Source organism: Meriones unguiculatus, chromosome 7 (genome assembly GCF_030254825.1).
Source record: "Meriones unguiculatus strain TT.TT164.6M chromosome 7, Bangor_MerUng_6.1, whole genome shotgun sequence".
NCBI lineage: Eukaryota > Metazoa > Chordata > Mammalia > Rodentia > Muridae > Meriones > Meriones unguiculatus.
In genome coordinates, this window is record NC_083355.1 from 119,337,031 (window position 1) to 119,353,638 (window position 16,608).

At 43.9% G+C, this 16,608-nt stretch overlaps 1 protein-coding gene across 3 annotated transcripts in view; it reads left to right on the plus strand.

Moving 5' to 3' along the window:
* Nucleotides 1–1,781: 1,781 nt before the first annotated feature.
* Ncapg2 (non-SMC condensin II complex subunit G2) overlaps nucleotides 1,782–16,608 on the plus strand; it is a 64,138-nt gene continuing 49,311 nt past the window's right edge. Inside the window, exons 1-8 of one of the 3 annotated variants that reach the window (XM_021653071.2) lie at nucleotides 1,814–1,909; nucleotides 3,158–3,282; nucleotides 3,509–3,629; nucleotides 9,768–9,956; nucleotides 10,429–10,543; nucleotides 12,103–12,257; nucleotides 13,119–13,253; nucleotides 16,052–16,146. In XM_021653071.2, the coding sequence (XP_021508746.1) occupies nucleotides 3,552–3,629; nucleotides 9,768–9,956; nucleotides 10,429–10,543; nucleotides 12,103–12,257; nucleotides 13,119–13,253; nucleotides 16,052–16,146 (767 nt within the window). In that variant the 5' untranslated portion in view covers nucleotides 1,814–1,909; nucleotides 3,158–3,282; nucleotides 3,509–3,551. The other 2 variants (XM_021653072.2, XM_021653073.2) reach the window with 2 other exon arrangements.

Below are 16,608 nucleotides of genomic sequence, written 5' to 3' on the forward strand. Positions count from 1 at the left end.
TTTTGAGAAAGGATCTCATTTATCTCAGGCAGGCCTTGAACTATGTAGCCAATAATGACCTTTTTTCTCGTTTCCAGTCGTGGAGTATTGGGATTTCAGGTGTGTTCCATTTGTTTACGTAGTGCTTATCATTGAAGCTAGGGCATCGTACAAGCTAGGAAAACATTGTACAAACTGAGCCACTTCACTAGCTGAGGTCTCACTTTGTTGTTATTTGCTTTGGGGGGAGGGGTGTTTTTGAACACATTGCAAACCAGGGAAGCACAGAGTTGTTACTGGCATAAGTCACTAGCTGTGAATATTCAGAACTCACTGCTAAACTCATGTTTTTCTGTGTCTTAGCATGAAGCATACCAGTCAGTAATGGCAAAGTGTGTGAAGGAGACTGAGACAGAGGAAAATGGGACTTCTTTTGGACAAGAGTCAGATCTGAATGGGATGGGCAGGAAGCTCAGAATAGCACATGGCAAGTCTGAATGTGGGAGTCCAGCCTCAAGCTGTTTATTCATACCTTGTAGATGGAACAGAGGGTGCTAAGGTGGGTAGGGACAAGGGGCTGGAGAGGGAGGCAGTCAGGAATGGGAAGTGATTCAAAAGGTGGCTGGCTGTAGGTGGGGCTAGGTGGGCTGCCCCTGCCTCTGCGCTCTTACACCTCAGAGTTCCAAACTGACCCCACTATCATTTTATACTGTTGAGATTGTATCTTTGCTGTATCAGGCTAAATACAAATTATTAAAATCATTTTGACCTTCCTGGCTGCCTTTTGTTTCATAGTCAATAGACATCCTGTCCTATGTTGGGTAAGGTAAACATCTAACATTCAATACAGGCAACAGAACTCATTCTGGACACTTTGACCATGACAAAGAAATAGTGAAGGAAATACTCGTGAAGGGATTTTCCAAGAACTGACAACAGTGACTTCATTTGGAGGAAAGCTGGACAGGGAATGGGTATTGGCTGAGGGAGACAGTGGCCAGCAGGGTGGAAAGAGGCCAGAAATAGGGGTAGGGATGTGGGCTGGAAGAAGGGCTGGCTTTGGTTTCCACGTGCAGGAAACCCCAAAGGCCACGAATGACTATGACCAGGCTGGGGAGGGCTGCCCAGTCCTGGCCATGGGCCTGAGCACCATCTGCTGTTGAATCTTGGGAAAGGACAGGCTAGGAGCTGCCATCTTCCTCAGCAGGCTCCTCCCATGTCTTCATCTGTTTTGTACGGTAAGAAAGCTCCACAGATGGGTGACTTGTAAGCAACATACACCTATCTTTTCTCATTTCTGAAGCTGGGAACTCTAAGCTCATGACAAGGTTCCTGTAATGAACCTTGGGGTGCCTTAGCATCACACTCCTTCGTCCCTCCTCGGCCTTCTGCCTCCTGTCTTACTGTGTAGCTCTGCTCAACACGCCCCAGTCTCTTCCTAACCCTCCACTTCCCTTTCCCGTTTCTTTAGTTTTCCTCCCCTCCCCTCCTCCTGCCTCCCCGTTTTCTCTTCAGCGCCTCCATCTCTCTCTCCTTCCTCTCCTCCTTTACTTCTCCGGCTCTTCATAGTCTCCCCTTCTTTCTCTCCCTCCTCCGTCTGCTCCGCGACCTTACGCGGAGAAGCGGGTAAATCGCACAGAAGCAACGGCAGCACTGACACAGAAGAACGGGGTAGGAAACAGCGCCGACAGCTCTGCGCGTGCGCGTTCCGTGGCGCGCGGAAACGACTTCCGCCCGAGGCTGAGTTCCGCCCAGGAGGCGGTGCTTGGCCGGTGGGGGTGGAGCCTGCCGCTTGGGGGCGTGGCCCGGAAAGCGTCAGATCTCGTGAGAGGGGCGACTGGTGACGGGTTGGAGGGCGGGTGCGTCCTGGGCGCGCGCGCAAGTGTTTGAATCTGGTCCGAGCGCGGGAAACTGTGGGTCCCCTGGTGAGGTGAGCGCGGCGCGCCCGGGTCGGACGGGTGTGAGTGGGATCCGGCGGCGAGCGGGGCGCTCAGCCCGCCGAGGCTCTCCTGTCCGCGGCCGCCGTCGGTGTCGGGCGCTCGTGCAGTGGGCGAGGTGCGGCGGGAGGACGGAGCGGGACCCTCTAGGTCCCCGAGCAAGACAAGGGCTCATCAGCCAGCATGTCAGCCTGGGACGCGGCCTCTCGGGGAGGAGCGCAGGCCAGGACCTCGTTCTGACGAGGGAGGACTCCGGAAGAGGGCCCGGGTGTGACTGGAGAGCACCCCAGAACAGGACCTGGGCTCACCAGGGAGGGTGGCAGAAGGATCTGAGGCAAAGACCCGCGTCAGACCGACAGGGATCCAGGTGGAGTAGGTAGGACCAAAGGTCCACACCCGGGCTGACGAGGGAGAACCCTGGCCCAGAATGTGACACTTGGGGAGGTCTCCGGGCATGGCCAGAGAATGACGTGGAAGATCCTGGCACAGGGCCAGGGAGCTGTCTAGGGAGGGTCCCAGTCTTGACCCTTGTCTGGGGGCCTGTCGAAGTGAAGGCGCTGGACTTGTGCTTGGGCTGACTATACGGAGGACCCCGAAGCTACGCCTAGGACTGATCTAGGGAGGACAAACCCAGAAATGGAGTAACAGTTTGTAAGTCCAGCAGATGTAGACATTATATGGCAGACGAAGTTGACAAAGGCATGTACTTGAGTAAACACAGTGTTTTTAAAAACAGAATTTAAAAAGTGTTCCCATTGCTCGCGTGCCTTTCCCTCTCCATTTTTTTTTAACAGAAAAAAGTTAGGTTTCACTGTTCAGCCATTTGAATTGGGGAGTGAAGTGGCTGTATTTAAATGTACTTGTGTGAAGGGCTGTCAAATGGAGATTTTCTACTTTTATGCAATTTGGAATAGGAATATATATTTACTGTGACTCACTGTATAGTTACTGGCAGTAATTTTACACATTGCTGTATTTTAAAGGCGTGGAGGAATTTGCTCTATCACTTGCTGTAACTGTGTTGCTGGGGTTATGTTTTGAACATGTCCTGGCGGCAGGTGTGAGGAAAACTGGGTTTCCTAGGAGATGCGGGGGGGGGGGGGGGAGTGAGCCAGGTCTCCTGAGCGCTCATTAACCTGAAGGTGTGGAGAGGAGGGTGCGAAAGTGGGAGCTCCCGGGTGACCTCAGGGCTGTTGTTGAGGTTTTCACTCCCAGTAACAGTCCTTCATTTGAAAAACAAGGGAGGATCGATGAGTGGGATCTTCTTGGAGGAATGGCCCCTTAGAAGTGGAGTCTGCTGAATTCAGCTGTGGGGATCTGCCTGAACCTGCTGCTGAAGTCAGACCTTCCCAAGGCAGCAGTGCAAGTAAGATTAGAGGAATTTGAAGTTTCATTGAAAATTGGTAATAATATGGATATTTTGTTTATAACGTCAGTAAATATTTTTTCAGATTATTACAGTTTTGTGTCAGAATGTTGTTAGAAACTTATAGTGGTATAAGCATTTCTCACTCTTCTTGAATATTTGTATCAAATGAAAACTTACCGGAAAACGTGCACATTTAGATTCTGGTCTGATTGTATCCTACCAGGGTTATAAAGCAAGCCCCCTTAGAACAGTCTCATCTGTCTGTCATGGAAAAACGTGAGGCTTTCGTCCAAGCAGTATCTAAGGAGCTGGTTGAAGAGTTTCTGCGGTTTGTTCGACTTGATGTAAGTTGTGTGTTTGAATTTTATTGTATTTTTTACTCTGGATATAAATAATATTCTAAAATCATGTCACTAAGTGAAATACAATTCTCTTGGTGAGTCCTTGGGGGTGAATGTTTATTTTTAAAAGGATAAGTAAATTCTTTAGAATTGAATGGACCCGCTTTTTGGCTGAGTTAAAAAGTAGAAAATACAAAAAGTTAACCAAAGAGCCCATTGAACTGAAGCAGATCCCTAAGGACTGGAGAAGGCAGGTTGTGTTTTAACCTGAAGAGGTTTGTTGGGGCCAGAATGCAGTGACAGACACAAGGGGGGAAAGGCAGTGGGGGGGGGGGGAAAAAAGGGAAACTATTACTTTTCTATTGCTGTGATAAAACATGACCAAAGCAATTTATGTAAGACCTTATTTCTGGCTTTATGCGTCCAGAGGGATAAGAGTCCATCATGGCGGGGAGGCATCAGCGGGAGCAGGAAGCTGAGAACCGGCATCCTTAACTGTAAGCACACACATAGCAGGCTAGAAGGGGGTTACCTGACTACTGACATACTTCCTCCATCAAGACTGTACCACTTAAAGCTCTCAAAACAGTGCTGCCCACTGGGGACCAAATGTTTAGATACCCAGTTCCATAGGGGGCATTTCTCATGCAGATGACTGCAGAGACCTTCTTTGCGATTTTAGAAAGCTCAGAGTTTTCCAGTGGGTAGAGAGTGGCCAGCATGTAGACAGGAGAGGAACCTCAGTGGAAGAAAACTAGAACAGAAGACAGTGAGAAGACGGAAGCAAGATTCGCCTCTGGGAATGCTTGTGTGCCTGCATGCATGGAGCGGGTTGGGGGACCAAGCCTGGTAGCTGGAGAGTAAGGTACTGCTTATCATTGGTAGTGGATTTAGGTGAAGTTGGAAGCCTTCAACTACAGGGACAGCAGTGCAGTTGGGTTACATATGATGACGATGACACGGCCTCGGTGTAGGGAAAAGATGACCATCAGGAGGATGTGTTCAGGGTGGTGGCCATGAGGCAGTTTGACAGTCTGTCTGTCTAGGCTGGAGCTAGAAAAGGAGCCATTAGCTGTAGGTGGGATCTTCTACTTTGGGAGTGTACGGTAGTGGATGGTTATGTATGGTAGTATAAGGTATGGGAACAGTGGAGAGAGCTAGAGTGGAGCTCTGCACTGCTGTTTTGATAGTAGTTAATGCTAGGTCAAGAGGTAGAGCAAGAAACCAGCTGACAGGGATTAAAGGGTAGGAGGGACTTTGAGTTGAGGGTTTTTTAACACAGCATGGGGAAGTATGAGGAGCTTTAGCTGTCTGGCTTTTTGGGCCTAAAGATGTGTGCTGGAGTTGGCTGAACCACACCATATTCACCTGTTTACAATAAACAAAGTTCTTGGAGTAAAGGTGTGTGATAGGGCTCAGCCACACCTACCAAGAAGCAGGGTTTTACAGTTGCAATTTTGGGGTTTGCAATGGTATCAAGTTCCTGCAACAGGAAGAGATGTGCATTTTGCTATGACACATTCAAGATAGGAATCTAATAGAACACCATGACACAAATTGAGTCACTAAGATACACAAATGCTATAGGAAGTGTGATTCGTCCCCTTGAGAAAGAATGGGAGTTTATAGTTAGAAGTCAATGGTCAGCTTGCACAGCCCCTGCCATTCTTGTGGGGAAGGGAAAAGAACAAGAGAGCAGAAAAAGAAAAAGATAAACTAGCTCCAGACACATGGAGCATTAGTGCTTAAGTGTGCAGTGTAGTGGTTAGTGGGTTTGGGAGGTAAGGAGTTGTGGTCCATAGGGGGGTGGAGCTAATTAATTAATTAGTTAATTTTTTAAGAAAGTACGTTTGTGTTAGGAAAGTGTACCCTGATAGAGTCACATGCCTATAACTCTTGAATGATTCCAAAATAACGAATGATTCTAGGACAAAGAATACAGCCACTGAAGCTGGGCACAGTGGTGAATGCCTGTAATCCCAGCACTTGGGGAGGCAGAGGCAGACAGATCTCTGTGAGTTGGAGGCCAGCCTGGTCTACAAGTCGAATCCAGGACGGTCAAGACTACACAGAGAAACCCTGTCTCAAAATACAAATAAACAAAATGCAGCAGTTGGTAAGCACTAAGTCTACACTGAATTATTCTGTGTGTGCTTGACCTTGTGTGTGCGCATTAATGTTGGTGCACATGTGGGGTCAGACGGCGGTCTCAGGTGCAGGTCTTCGGTTGCCTCCACCTGTTGTTTGAGACAGGGCATCTTGTGAGTCTGGAACTGTGGCATTGAAACTCTTGTACTAGCCAACAGCTTCCAGAGATCCTCTCGTCACCCACCTCAGAAGGTGGGAGTGCAGTCAGGCTGCCATGCCCAGCTTCTTCAGGGAGTTCTGGGACCCAAGCTTGGATCTTTACAAGCACTTGACCAAATGAGCTCTCTCTCCACCCAGTGTTCTCTTGAAACTTGTACTTAAGCATGCAGTTAGGTTTCATTATGCTTTTTTTTTTTTTTTACCTTAGTTTCTTGTTTGTTTTTTTGTAATTTTCTCTCCTCTCTTTCCCATCTCTGTGCCCCACTCCCATATGCTTCTACTCTTTTTGCATACACATCACACTTTTACTTTTGTGGTGCTCTCTGTTACTCCCCACACTGCTTTTTGCCCTTTCATGGTCTTTGTAGTTTAACAACCTATACCCACTTTCACACCCACTTAAATATGCATAATACATATTGGCATTAAAAGTTAGGATCTGCATGAGGAAGGATAGGCAGTGTCTGATGAAGCTGGGTCACCTTCATTAATGCAGTGCTATGTAGGTTTTCCTTCAGGTTTCATTTTTCTTTACAACTAACTGAAATTACATTGTGGGTGTGTTAATGTATGCATTAAGATCCTCAAGACATGAAAGTTTAACCATTGTTGTCAGTACATGCTTATGTTTTATTTCATGTGTATTGGTGTTTTGCCTGCAATGTATATCTGTGTGAGAGTGTCGGATCCTATGGAACTGGTCTTCTAGACAGTTGTGAGCTGCTTTGTGGTGCTGGGAATTGAACCCAGGTCCCCTGGAGAGCAGACAGTGTTCTTAAAAACTGAGCCATCTCTCCAGCTCCCACATTCACGTTTTAACAGTTATCACAATATTATCCTTTATAGTCATGCTTTTCCTGATCCAGGATGCAGCCAGGAACAGACTTTGTCTTTAGTTGTCACATCTTTTCAGAGCTCTTTACTCTGGGAGGTATTCCAGCCTTCCTGTGCTTGTCACAGCCCTGGCAGGTCGAGTGTCTCCTTTTCAGCAGGAGCTGCTTGGAAATGCCTTTCAGGATGGCCTTGTTACATGGGGGTCACTAGGTGGGTGCTTGCACTCACCCTAGTAACTTACTGCTTTCTCTTTGTAACCATGGGCTGCCTGAAGAAAACATAACTGTGCATGAAAAGTGTACTTTTCAGAACACTTCCACCAGCTTGTTTTAAGATCTGTGGAGAGTTCTTACCAGAGTCTTTTACTATGATGGCTATAAAATTGTTATTTGTGAACTCTATACTTCAGGATTTATTCATTGGTGCCCTCAGCATGCCAGTGCTACTAATGAATGATTTGTTATTTATTATTTATTTGTTATTTATCGAAGCTGTGAGCTATAATCTGTTTTTGTCACTATACCTGAGCGTAGGTTGTTCCAGCACAGCTGCAGGAAAGTCCCTCGGATTGGGTTTTGTACCTTTTTGATAATACCTGTTTTTACTCTGTCAGAAAGATGCGGTCAGTCTGCCCAAAGTGAGAAGACAGTCTAGCAAGTGGGAGTGGGACTTGGGGGATTGGGAAAGGACTCTGATTCAGGAAGAGGTTGCGTCAGGGCTGAGAAGCGGTCGTTGGTAGCATGAAGAACTGGATGGGAGGGAATCTGACCCTTTCCAGTATTTGTCTCCAATATAGTTTTATTTCTGATGACAGGACATTTGAATTGATAATGGACATTTGAATTGATTTTAGGGTTGAGTACATGAAATTTTAATCTTTAAAGATCTGGTCCTTAAGGGAAAAGAAGTAGAAGAGAGATTTGATGCTTTTTGTTTGGTAATTTTGTACCTTTTCCATGTTAGGAAAGGATTTAAAAAATAAGTCAAATACTTTGCTTTGCAGAAGTTTTTCAGTTTCATGAGGTCCCATTTACTGATTGTTGATCTTAGAGCCTGTGCTGTTGGTGTTCTGTTCAGGAAGTTGTCTCCTGTATCAATGAGTTCAAGGCTTTTCCCTACTTTTTCTTCTAACAGGTTTAGTGAATCTGGTTTTATATTGAGGTCTTTGTTCCACTTAGACTTTAGTTTTGTGCAGGGTGATAAGTATGGATCTAATTGCATTTTTCTACATATAGCTATCCAGTTAGACCAGCACCATTTGTTGAAGATGCTATCTTTTTCCATTGTATGATTTTGGCATCTTTGTTAAAAATTAGGTGTCCATAAGTGTGTGGGTTTATTTCTGGGTCTTCTGTTTGATTCCATTGATCCACCATTCTGTTTCTATGCTATACCATGCAGTTTTTATTACTGTTGCTTTGTCATCTGAGCAAAACGACATCCTACAGATTGGGAAAGGATCTTCACCAGCCCTATATCTGACAGAGGGCTAATATCCAGAATATATAAAGAACTCAAGAAGTTAAACAGCAACAAAGCAAGTAATCCAGTTAAATCCAGAGCTAAACAGAGAATTCTCAATAGAGGATTGTGTCAATAGAATTCTCAATAGAGGATTTAAGTGTCAGAGAAACACTTAAAGAAATGCTCAGCATCCTTAGTCATCAGGGAAATGCAAATCAAAATGACCCTAAGATTTTATCTTACACACATCAGAATGGCTAAGATGAAAAACTTAAATGACATACATGCTGAAGAGGATGTGGAGAAAGGGGAACCCTCCTCCATTGCCAATGTACAACCCTCCTCCATTGTACAACCACTTTGGAAATCAATCTGGTTCTTTCTCAGACAATTAGGAATAGTGCTACCTCAAGATCCAGCTACCACTCCTGGGCGTATATCCAAAAGATTCTCAAGTATACAACAAGGACATTTGCTCAACCATGTTTGTAGCAGCTTTATTTGTAATAGCCAGAAGCTGGAAATAACCCAGATGTCCTTCAATTGAGGAATGGATACAGAAATTGTGGTACATTTACACAATGGAATACTCCTCAGCAATTAAAGACAAGGAAATCTTGAAATTTGCAGGCAGATGGTGGGAACTAGAAAAGACCATCCTGAGTGAGGTGTCCCAGAAGCAGAAAGACACACATGGTATATACTCACTTGTAAGTGGATATTAAACATATAGGATAATCATACTAAAATCTGTACACCTAAAGAAGCTAATCAAGAAGGAGCATTCTGGGTAAGATGCTCAGTCTTTATTCAGAAAGGCAAATGGGATGGACTTCGGAAGAAGGAAATAACAGAGAATAGAACAGGAGCCTACCACAGAGGGCCTCTAAAAGACTCTACCCAGCAGAGAATCAAAGTAGATGCTGAGGCTCATAACCAAACTTTGGACAGAATGCAGGGAATCTTATGAAAGAAGGGGGAGATAGAAAGACCTGGAGGGGACAGGAGCTCCATAGGGGAGAAAAAAATTGGGACACAGGGATCTTTTCTCAGACTGATACTCCAGCCAAGGACCATGCATGGAGATAACCTAGAACCCCAGCACAGATGTAGCCCATGGCAGCTCAGTGTCCAAGAGGGTGCCCTAGTAATAGGAACAGGGACTGTCTCTGACATGAACTCAGTGGCTGGCTCTTTAATCACCTTCCCCTAAGGGGAAAGCAGTGTTACCAGGCCACAGAGGAAGACAATGCAGCCAGTCCTGATGAGACTTGATAGAAAAGGGTCAAATGGAAGGGGAGGAGGACCTCCTCTATCAGTGGACTGGGGGCAGTGGCATAAGAGAAGAAGAGGGAGGGAAGGTGGGATTGGGAGTGAGTGAGTGAGGGGGCTGCAGCTGGAATACAAAATGAATAAAGTGTAATTAATTAATTAATTAATTAAAAATATCTAATTTATTAAGCTTTTCTATTAATACCAGTATGAAAAGAATACAATTAATTTTTCATATTTTGTGTTTTGTTTTTTATTTTACAGAAAAATTCTTCTGATCCTTTTAGCTTAAGTGAGTTACTAGATGAATTATCAAGGAAACAGAAAGAAGAATTATGGCAAAGGCTGAAGGATTTACTCACAGAAACGTTGTTGGAGAGTCCTGTGGATGGGTGGCAGACAGTAGAAGTCCTGGGTGAAACTGAAATGGAGTCAGAGCACAGTCCAAAGATGGTATTTGCCTTCCAGAAATAAAAATAGTTCCTCTTTACTGTCTTAAGAGATTGTTTATTTGAATAATAGAACTTTCTTTTTGAGACAGTCTCACTGTTTGTCATGGCTGTCCTGGAATTCACATGAATGCCAGGCTGGCCTCAAACTCAGATCACCTACCTCAGCTTCCTCAGTGCTGGGATAAAAGGTGTTCACCATCATGCCCAGCTTAAATATTTGAACTTTTAAATTGAGAAAATGTGTAATATGCTAGTTCTGTTGATTGTAATTTTACCTGCTGCCCAGCCGTGCTGCTGCGGTTCTACTTACTCCTCAGTGTTACAGTTCTTTTAGGGCATTTGACTTATATTAAGTTTGAATCTACCTTTTAGAGGTGGCTTCATTTTGGAAATTTAGACTATTTGATTTTTTTTAAAAAACAAGTTGAGTGTTAAGTTCCTTACCGCATTATCTTCTGATGTTTAATTTCTAGAAAAAGAGCACAGAGATAACATACGCAGTTGCAACTGTAACTCTCGCTTCTGTCTCTGTAATAAGTGAACATGAGGACTATGGGGCCCTCCTGGAGTGTGCTGTTATATTGAACGGTAAGTGTATATTTGCTAGTGGCCACCAGCATGGCATGTTTTAAAAAGAGATCACCTATGCTCGCCAGCAGGGTGGCAATCTGAAACAGAAATTTAAAGACATGTCTTTGCACTTAAGTTCTCTTCTGTCAGGGCACTCTGAGTAATTCAGTTGCCCAGGCTCCGTTTCAGTGTTTCAGAGGATGAACTGGTTGTGAGCTGCTACTGCTGCTGCTGCTTGCAGCTGTTTTAGGACAGTTTACCTGGGTTCACAGGACTAATGATAATAAGTGCTTGTTTGAAAGGACATCTCTGACCACAGATTTCTCAGTTTGTGCTATTGCCACAGAGCCCAAGAGTCAGTGTCATTGGATTTTTTCTTGCGGGATGACCATGTGGAGTTGTTGATTCCCATGATTCTTGTTAACTTTTAACTGAACCTGTAAAGGTGTTTTTATTAAACAGGTATAATAGTCTGAATTAAAGACAAATCAAGTTATAAAGTATTTATACAAAATTATTTTATAGATATAACAACAGTTTTATTTTACAGATCTTTTAAAAATTATTATGTACACAATGTTCTGTGCGCATGTGCAGAAGAGGGCGCCAGATCTCATTATGGATAGTTGTGAGTCACCATGTGGTTTCTGGGACTTGAACTCAGGACCTTTGGAAGCGCAGCCAGCGCTCTCAACCTCCGAGCCATCTGTGCAGACCCTATGTGACGGGTTTTAAAGAGCTACCATTTGAGTACTTGGCCCACGTGGGCACTGGGCAGCTTCCTATCAGGTTCTTAGTTTTTGCACCACTTGGATCTTTTATGTCTTTAGGATGCTGCTTTAGTCTGATTTCTTGAAATTAGTGTAGTTTTCACTTTTTAATATTTTACACTTTTAGTATGTTTTAAATCGAGATAGAATTACATCTCTAATCCCTTCCAGCTACCCTCTCTCCAACCTCTGTCTTTGTTACCACCCCAGTTAGTAGTGTCTTTTCTTTGATTATCTTAAATTACATCAGTTTCCAAGTGCTTTTTGAATTTTACTACCAGTTTATTGATCTTCTCCAAATACCTGGTAAAATGAGTGCTGTTGTAGTTGCTTCCAGACTTCCAATGCCTCTAAAAACTTTATATGTATATAATGGTGTTCAGGTACCTGTGGGTAATTATGAGCACACTATTATTTAATCATTGAGCCTTTTTGTTTCTAAAAGCAATAGTTCTTATATTCACTGTTATTTGCTTTGATTGTCTTCCACCTTTGAGCCTAGACCTGAGGCTAGTGTGTGGAAATTGTGGTGGATTGTGGTCTGGACCTGTCCTACTGGTGGTGATCTTGTAGTGATATATTGGTCTGAGGCTTCTAGGTCTAAAGTTCTCTGTTTTGTTGTATATATTTTTATAACACATGTCTTCTTTTGGCTAAGTCCATAAATGATGTTTATTTGGCAAATTAAACTAATATTTGCTTAGCAAGGCCTTGTACCAAGTCATAATACTCTATAGTTTTGAGTTTGAATTGGTAATAATCTTCTTAATTACAGAAATTAAGAAATTAATTTATGCTGTGTTTTAGGCATTTTATATGCATTACCTGAATCTGAACAGAAACTCCAGAACTCTATTCAGGATCTGTGTGTCAGATGGTGGGAAAAGGGCCTGCCCGCCAAGGAGGACATGGGAAAGACTGCGTTTATCATGCTGCTAAAGAGAAGTCTGGAGACAAAAACAGTATGTTTGCTTCCCTCAGGCCATGCTTAGTGAGGGGTGGATTCGGTGGAAAGGATTTGGACTCTAGCTTCCCAGTTTATGGGCGTTTCTTACAGGGATGTATAGAGGTCAAGGGGGATGCACAGTCCACAGCCAGATTTAAATTTGGCTTTTGTTCTTTCCTCATGCAGTGGCTGCTGTCCTCTTTGTCACTTCATGATGCCCCACCTCCAAGTCTTGATACTAGTTCTGCAGTGGAAAGAAAGCAGGGGTCCAGGAGGGCCAAGCTTTCTCAGACTAGCTGTGCTGGTCGATTTTCTGAGTTGTTGATGGAGGGTGGAAGGAGGTGCCTGTGACTCTGGTTTTCCGAGAGCAAGACCAAGCAAGTAGTCAGGGAGTGTGAGTAAAAGGCAGGGGTGCTTCAGGATTCCTACGGGAATAATTTCATTTACTGTGGAGCCTTAGGGAAGGTGTGGCTGGGATAAGAGAAACAATTTTGAAGTTTGAGGCCAGCCTGGGCTGTGTAAAGCCCTATTAAAAAACAAAGAAATAAGTGAAAAACCAGAAAAAAAAGGTAAAAACTATTTTGTGAAACTAGACAGAGATTTTGCAGGGTTTCACTGTGTAACCTTGGCTGTCCTGTAACTAGTTCTGTAGACCAGGCTGGCCTCGCACTCACAGAGGTCCTTCTGCCTCTGCCTCCTGACTGCTGGGATTAGAAGCATCACTATTTTCATTTGTTACTAATTTTTGATGATTCTATAATCTTCATTATTTATGATATAAAATAATTTTTTAGATTGAAATACAACTTCACAGAAAACAAAACAAAACCAAATAAGTTTGACATTGTTCTCTCTTGTGTCATTGTGTCGTTTCCAGGGTGCGGATGTGTGTCGGTTATGGCGCATCCATCAGGCTTTATACTGCTTTGATTATGATTTGGAGGAAAATAGAGGAATTAAAGACATGCTACTTGAGTGCTTCATAAATGTTAATTACATTAAGAAGGAAGAGGTAAGTAGGTTTTCTTTTTGTTGGAAGCTCTCCTCAAGTTCATGTGGCTGTTGTTTGTACTGTGCTGTCTGAGGAAAGCCAGCATACTTGGTAAGAGCTGGACCTGGTGGCACATACCTTTAATCCTAGCACTGTCCAAGCAGAGGTAGGCAGGTAGATCTTTGAGAGTTTGAGGCCAGCGTGGCCTGCAAAGTGAGTTCTAGGATAGCCAGGGCTGTTATACAGAGAAACTGTATCTCGGGGGGTCGGGAGAGCTATGAACTTACTCCCATCAGCTCACTTCGATGGCCCCAATGGAGCATGTACATCACAGGTTGTGCCTTTTATTTATCGTTACACTGGATAGGAATTAGCTCAGTTGTACAGTCCTGGGGGAAGCAGAACTTCACAATTCCACCCAAAGATGAGTACTATATATAATCCATATATAGTATCATCTATATTACACATACATAGACACACGTAAATGTGAGAAAGCATATTCCTGTGGCTGAGATCTGTCTGTCTCTTACTTCTACAGGTTGTTTTGTGGGTGTGGGTGTGGGTGTGGGTGTGGGTGTGGGTGTCCTAGAGTTTCTGTTGCTGTGATAAAATACCATGTCCAAAAATAGCTTGAGGAGGAGAAGGTTTATTTTACCTTACAACTGTCTGGTCACACTCCATCACTGAAGGAGATCAGGGCAGAGACTCAAAGCAGGAACCTGGAGACCAGAACTAAAGCAGAGACCATGACGGAATGCTGTTTTCTAGATTGTTTCCCATTGACTGCTCAGCCTGCTTTTATTTTATTTTATTTTTTTTTTGGTCGTTGCTGCTGTTGTTGTTTTGTTCTTTATTTTTGGAGATGGGTCTCTAGTTTGTAGCCCTGGCTGTCCAGGCCTCAGGTTATTCTTGCTTGAAATGTCTCTCTCTCTCTCTCTCTCTCTTTTTTTTTTTAATGGAGAAGGGTTTTTTTGCTGGCCTGCACCTCTTTGTAAACCAAGCTGGTCTTTAACTCTCTGAGATCTGCCTGCCCTGCATCCCAGGCATTGGAATTAAAGTCATGCACCACCAAGCCCCCTCATCCTGCTCTCTTAAACCACCCAGGACTACTTGTCTGTGAGTGTCACCACTAGCAGTGGGTTGGGCCCCCACATCACCTGTTAATAAAGAAAGTGCCCCACTGGCTTGCCTGTAGGCCAGTCTTATGGAGATATTTTCTCAGTTGAGGTTCCCTCTCCTCAGATAACTCTAGATTGTATCAGTTGACAGAGTACCACCGCATGGGGCAAGGAGGGGTGTATATGCTGAGACTTGAACTCAGAGCTGCATGTATGCTACGTAAATGCTCTACTACTGAGCCTCCCCTGGCCACATAATTGTGTTTTACTGACATATACACAGAACTATCATACACCTCCATTTCTCTTTTCACTTTTCAGAAAATGAGGGGCTTCTGGCCTGTTGGACTGCTCATGGTGGGCCATTCCCATGAGTGAACTGAGCAAGTTCAATTCAGATAGCCAATTCCATTTCAGATGTGTCTTAAGTGTAAAGTGCCATGGACTAGAGAACTTAGCATGAAAAAAAAGAATGTGTACTGCCTTAATAACTTTTTGTGTATTTCTTATACTTAATATAAAAGATATTAATATAAATGATATTTTGTAAATACTCCTTTGTACAAAATATTTTTAGTAGGGCTGGCTGGGGCTATAGGTAAGTGGTAGAGAGCTTGGGTAGCATACATGAGGTCATAGATTCAATCCCCAGTTCTGGCAGGTTTAAAAACATGTAAATAAACATAATCTTTTATCAGTGTCGTTTGTAGAGAGTAGTCCTGCTCTGTGAGCTCATGATGTAACCTCATGAGCTCAGGTTATTGAGTATGGACTGTGTGCCCTTGCTGGGGTGCAAAGTGACCATAAGGCAGTGTGTTTGGGACATGTCTCTGCAGCCATTTCTCATGAAGCAGTATAGAAGGCTTCCCAAGAGCTTTCCCTAGGGTGTAAGCTCTTAGAAAGTCTGGTCCCATGGTAGTCTCCAGTCCCCAGCCTATAGAGCCTATGTGATTAGCCCCAAATTCTTTGGCTTCACCAGAAAAGTTGGCCTGTAACCCTGCCGATTGTAGGGAGGGCCGGCACTCTGAAATGTCAGTGTTTTTTCCATAGCCGCAGTAGCAGGTGCTCTTTCAGACTTCTGGGAGGAGCACATGGTCTTGAGTGAGGCAGATCTCTGAGTTCAAGGCCAGTCTGGTCTACATAGTTCCAGGATAGTCAGGGTTCCACAGAGAAATCCTATCTTGAAACACCATACAAACAAACAAACAAACAAACAAAAAGAACTTATGATGGGTCAGACAAAGATTTTAGGGTTTTTTGTTTGTTTGTTTTTGTTTTTATTTTTACATTATTCACTGTCGAAGGTAGCCAGATTAAACTGTTTATGGACTTGTGGTGGAGATCTGTATGGCTTTGTCTCTGAGCTCCTTGAAGATAGATGCTCAGTGCAGCCTCTGCTCTACCCAAGGGGGGGGATGTCTGTAGCCCCACAGGTCTCTGCTGTTAGAAGGGCCCCTATGCAAACATGCTAGCGTTAGGAACATGGGCTTCATTTATATGAGTAGTTAACGCTGGATCTGTTAAATGCTTAACTAATTGTATTAGAACAGTTTCATTTAGTTGCAGTTTATTTATTATCTGAGATGATGTCTGTGTGGCCAGGTTGACCTTGACTTATATTCTGTCTCAGCCTCCCAATTACCTGGGATACAGGTGTGTGCTACCATGAATGGCTTATCCTCAGTTTTTCATTTACAGGGAAGAAGATTTCTTAGTTTTCTCTTCAGTTGGAATACAGACTTTATTAAAATGATCCATGAAACCATTAAAAATCAGTTATCTGGATTACAAAGGTAAGTATTGCAGGTCTTAGTCTGACTTTGAGAGGTTCTACTACTTATTGTAAAAGGTGTCTGTGTGTGTTGTGACAGGGTCTTTCTGTGTAGCCCATCTGGCGTCTCATTCCACAGCAGTCTGACTGCCTCAGCTTCCAAGCCACAGTTGTGGGCTGCCACCTGTTTATCCAATGAACACTGTAGAAATGACATCTTTTGGTTTGCTGCTGCATCATTAGCTAGTTGTCTTCTACTAATCGTTTCTGCAGCCTGAGACTGAGATTTTAACTTGGAGTTCTCTTTATTTCCCGTGGGGTGCAGAGTTTGCTGCCAGGTTGCTCTGTAGTCCCTGGACTCACGGGCTGCTACTTCCTCAGTCTCTGCAGGAGCTGGAACAAAAAGCAGGTGGTGGTTCTGTAGTCAGATGTATGACAGTTGTGGCTTTGTCTCACTTGCGACAAAGCCTGTTCCATTAGTATT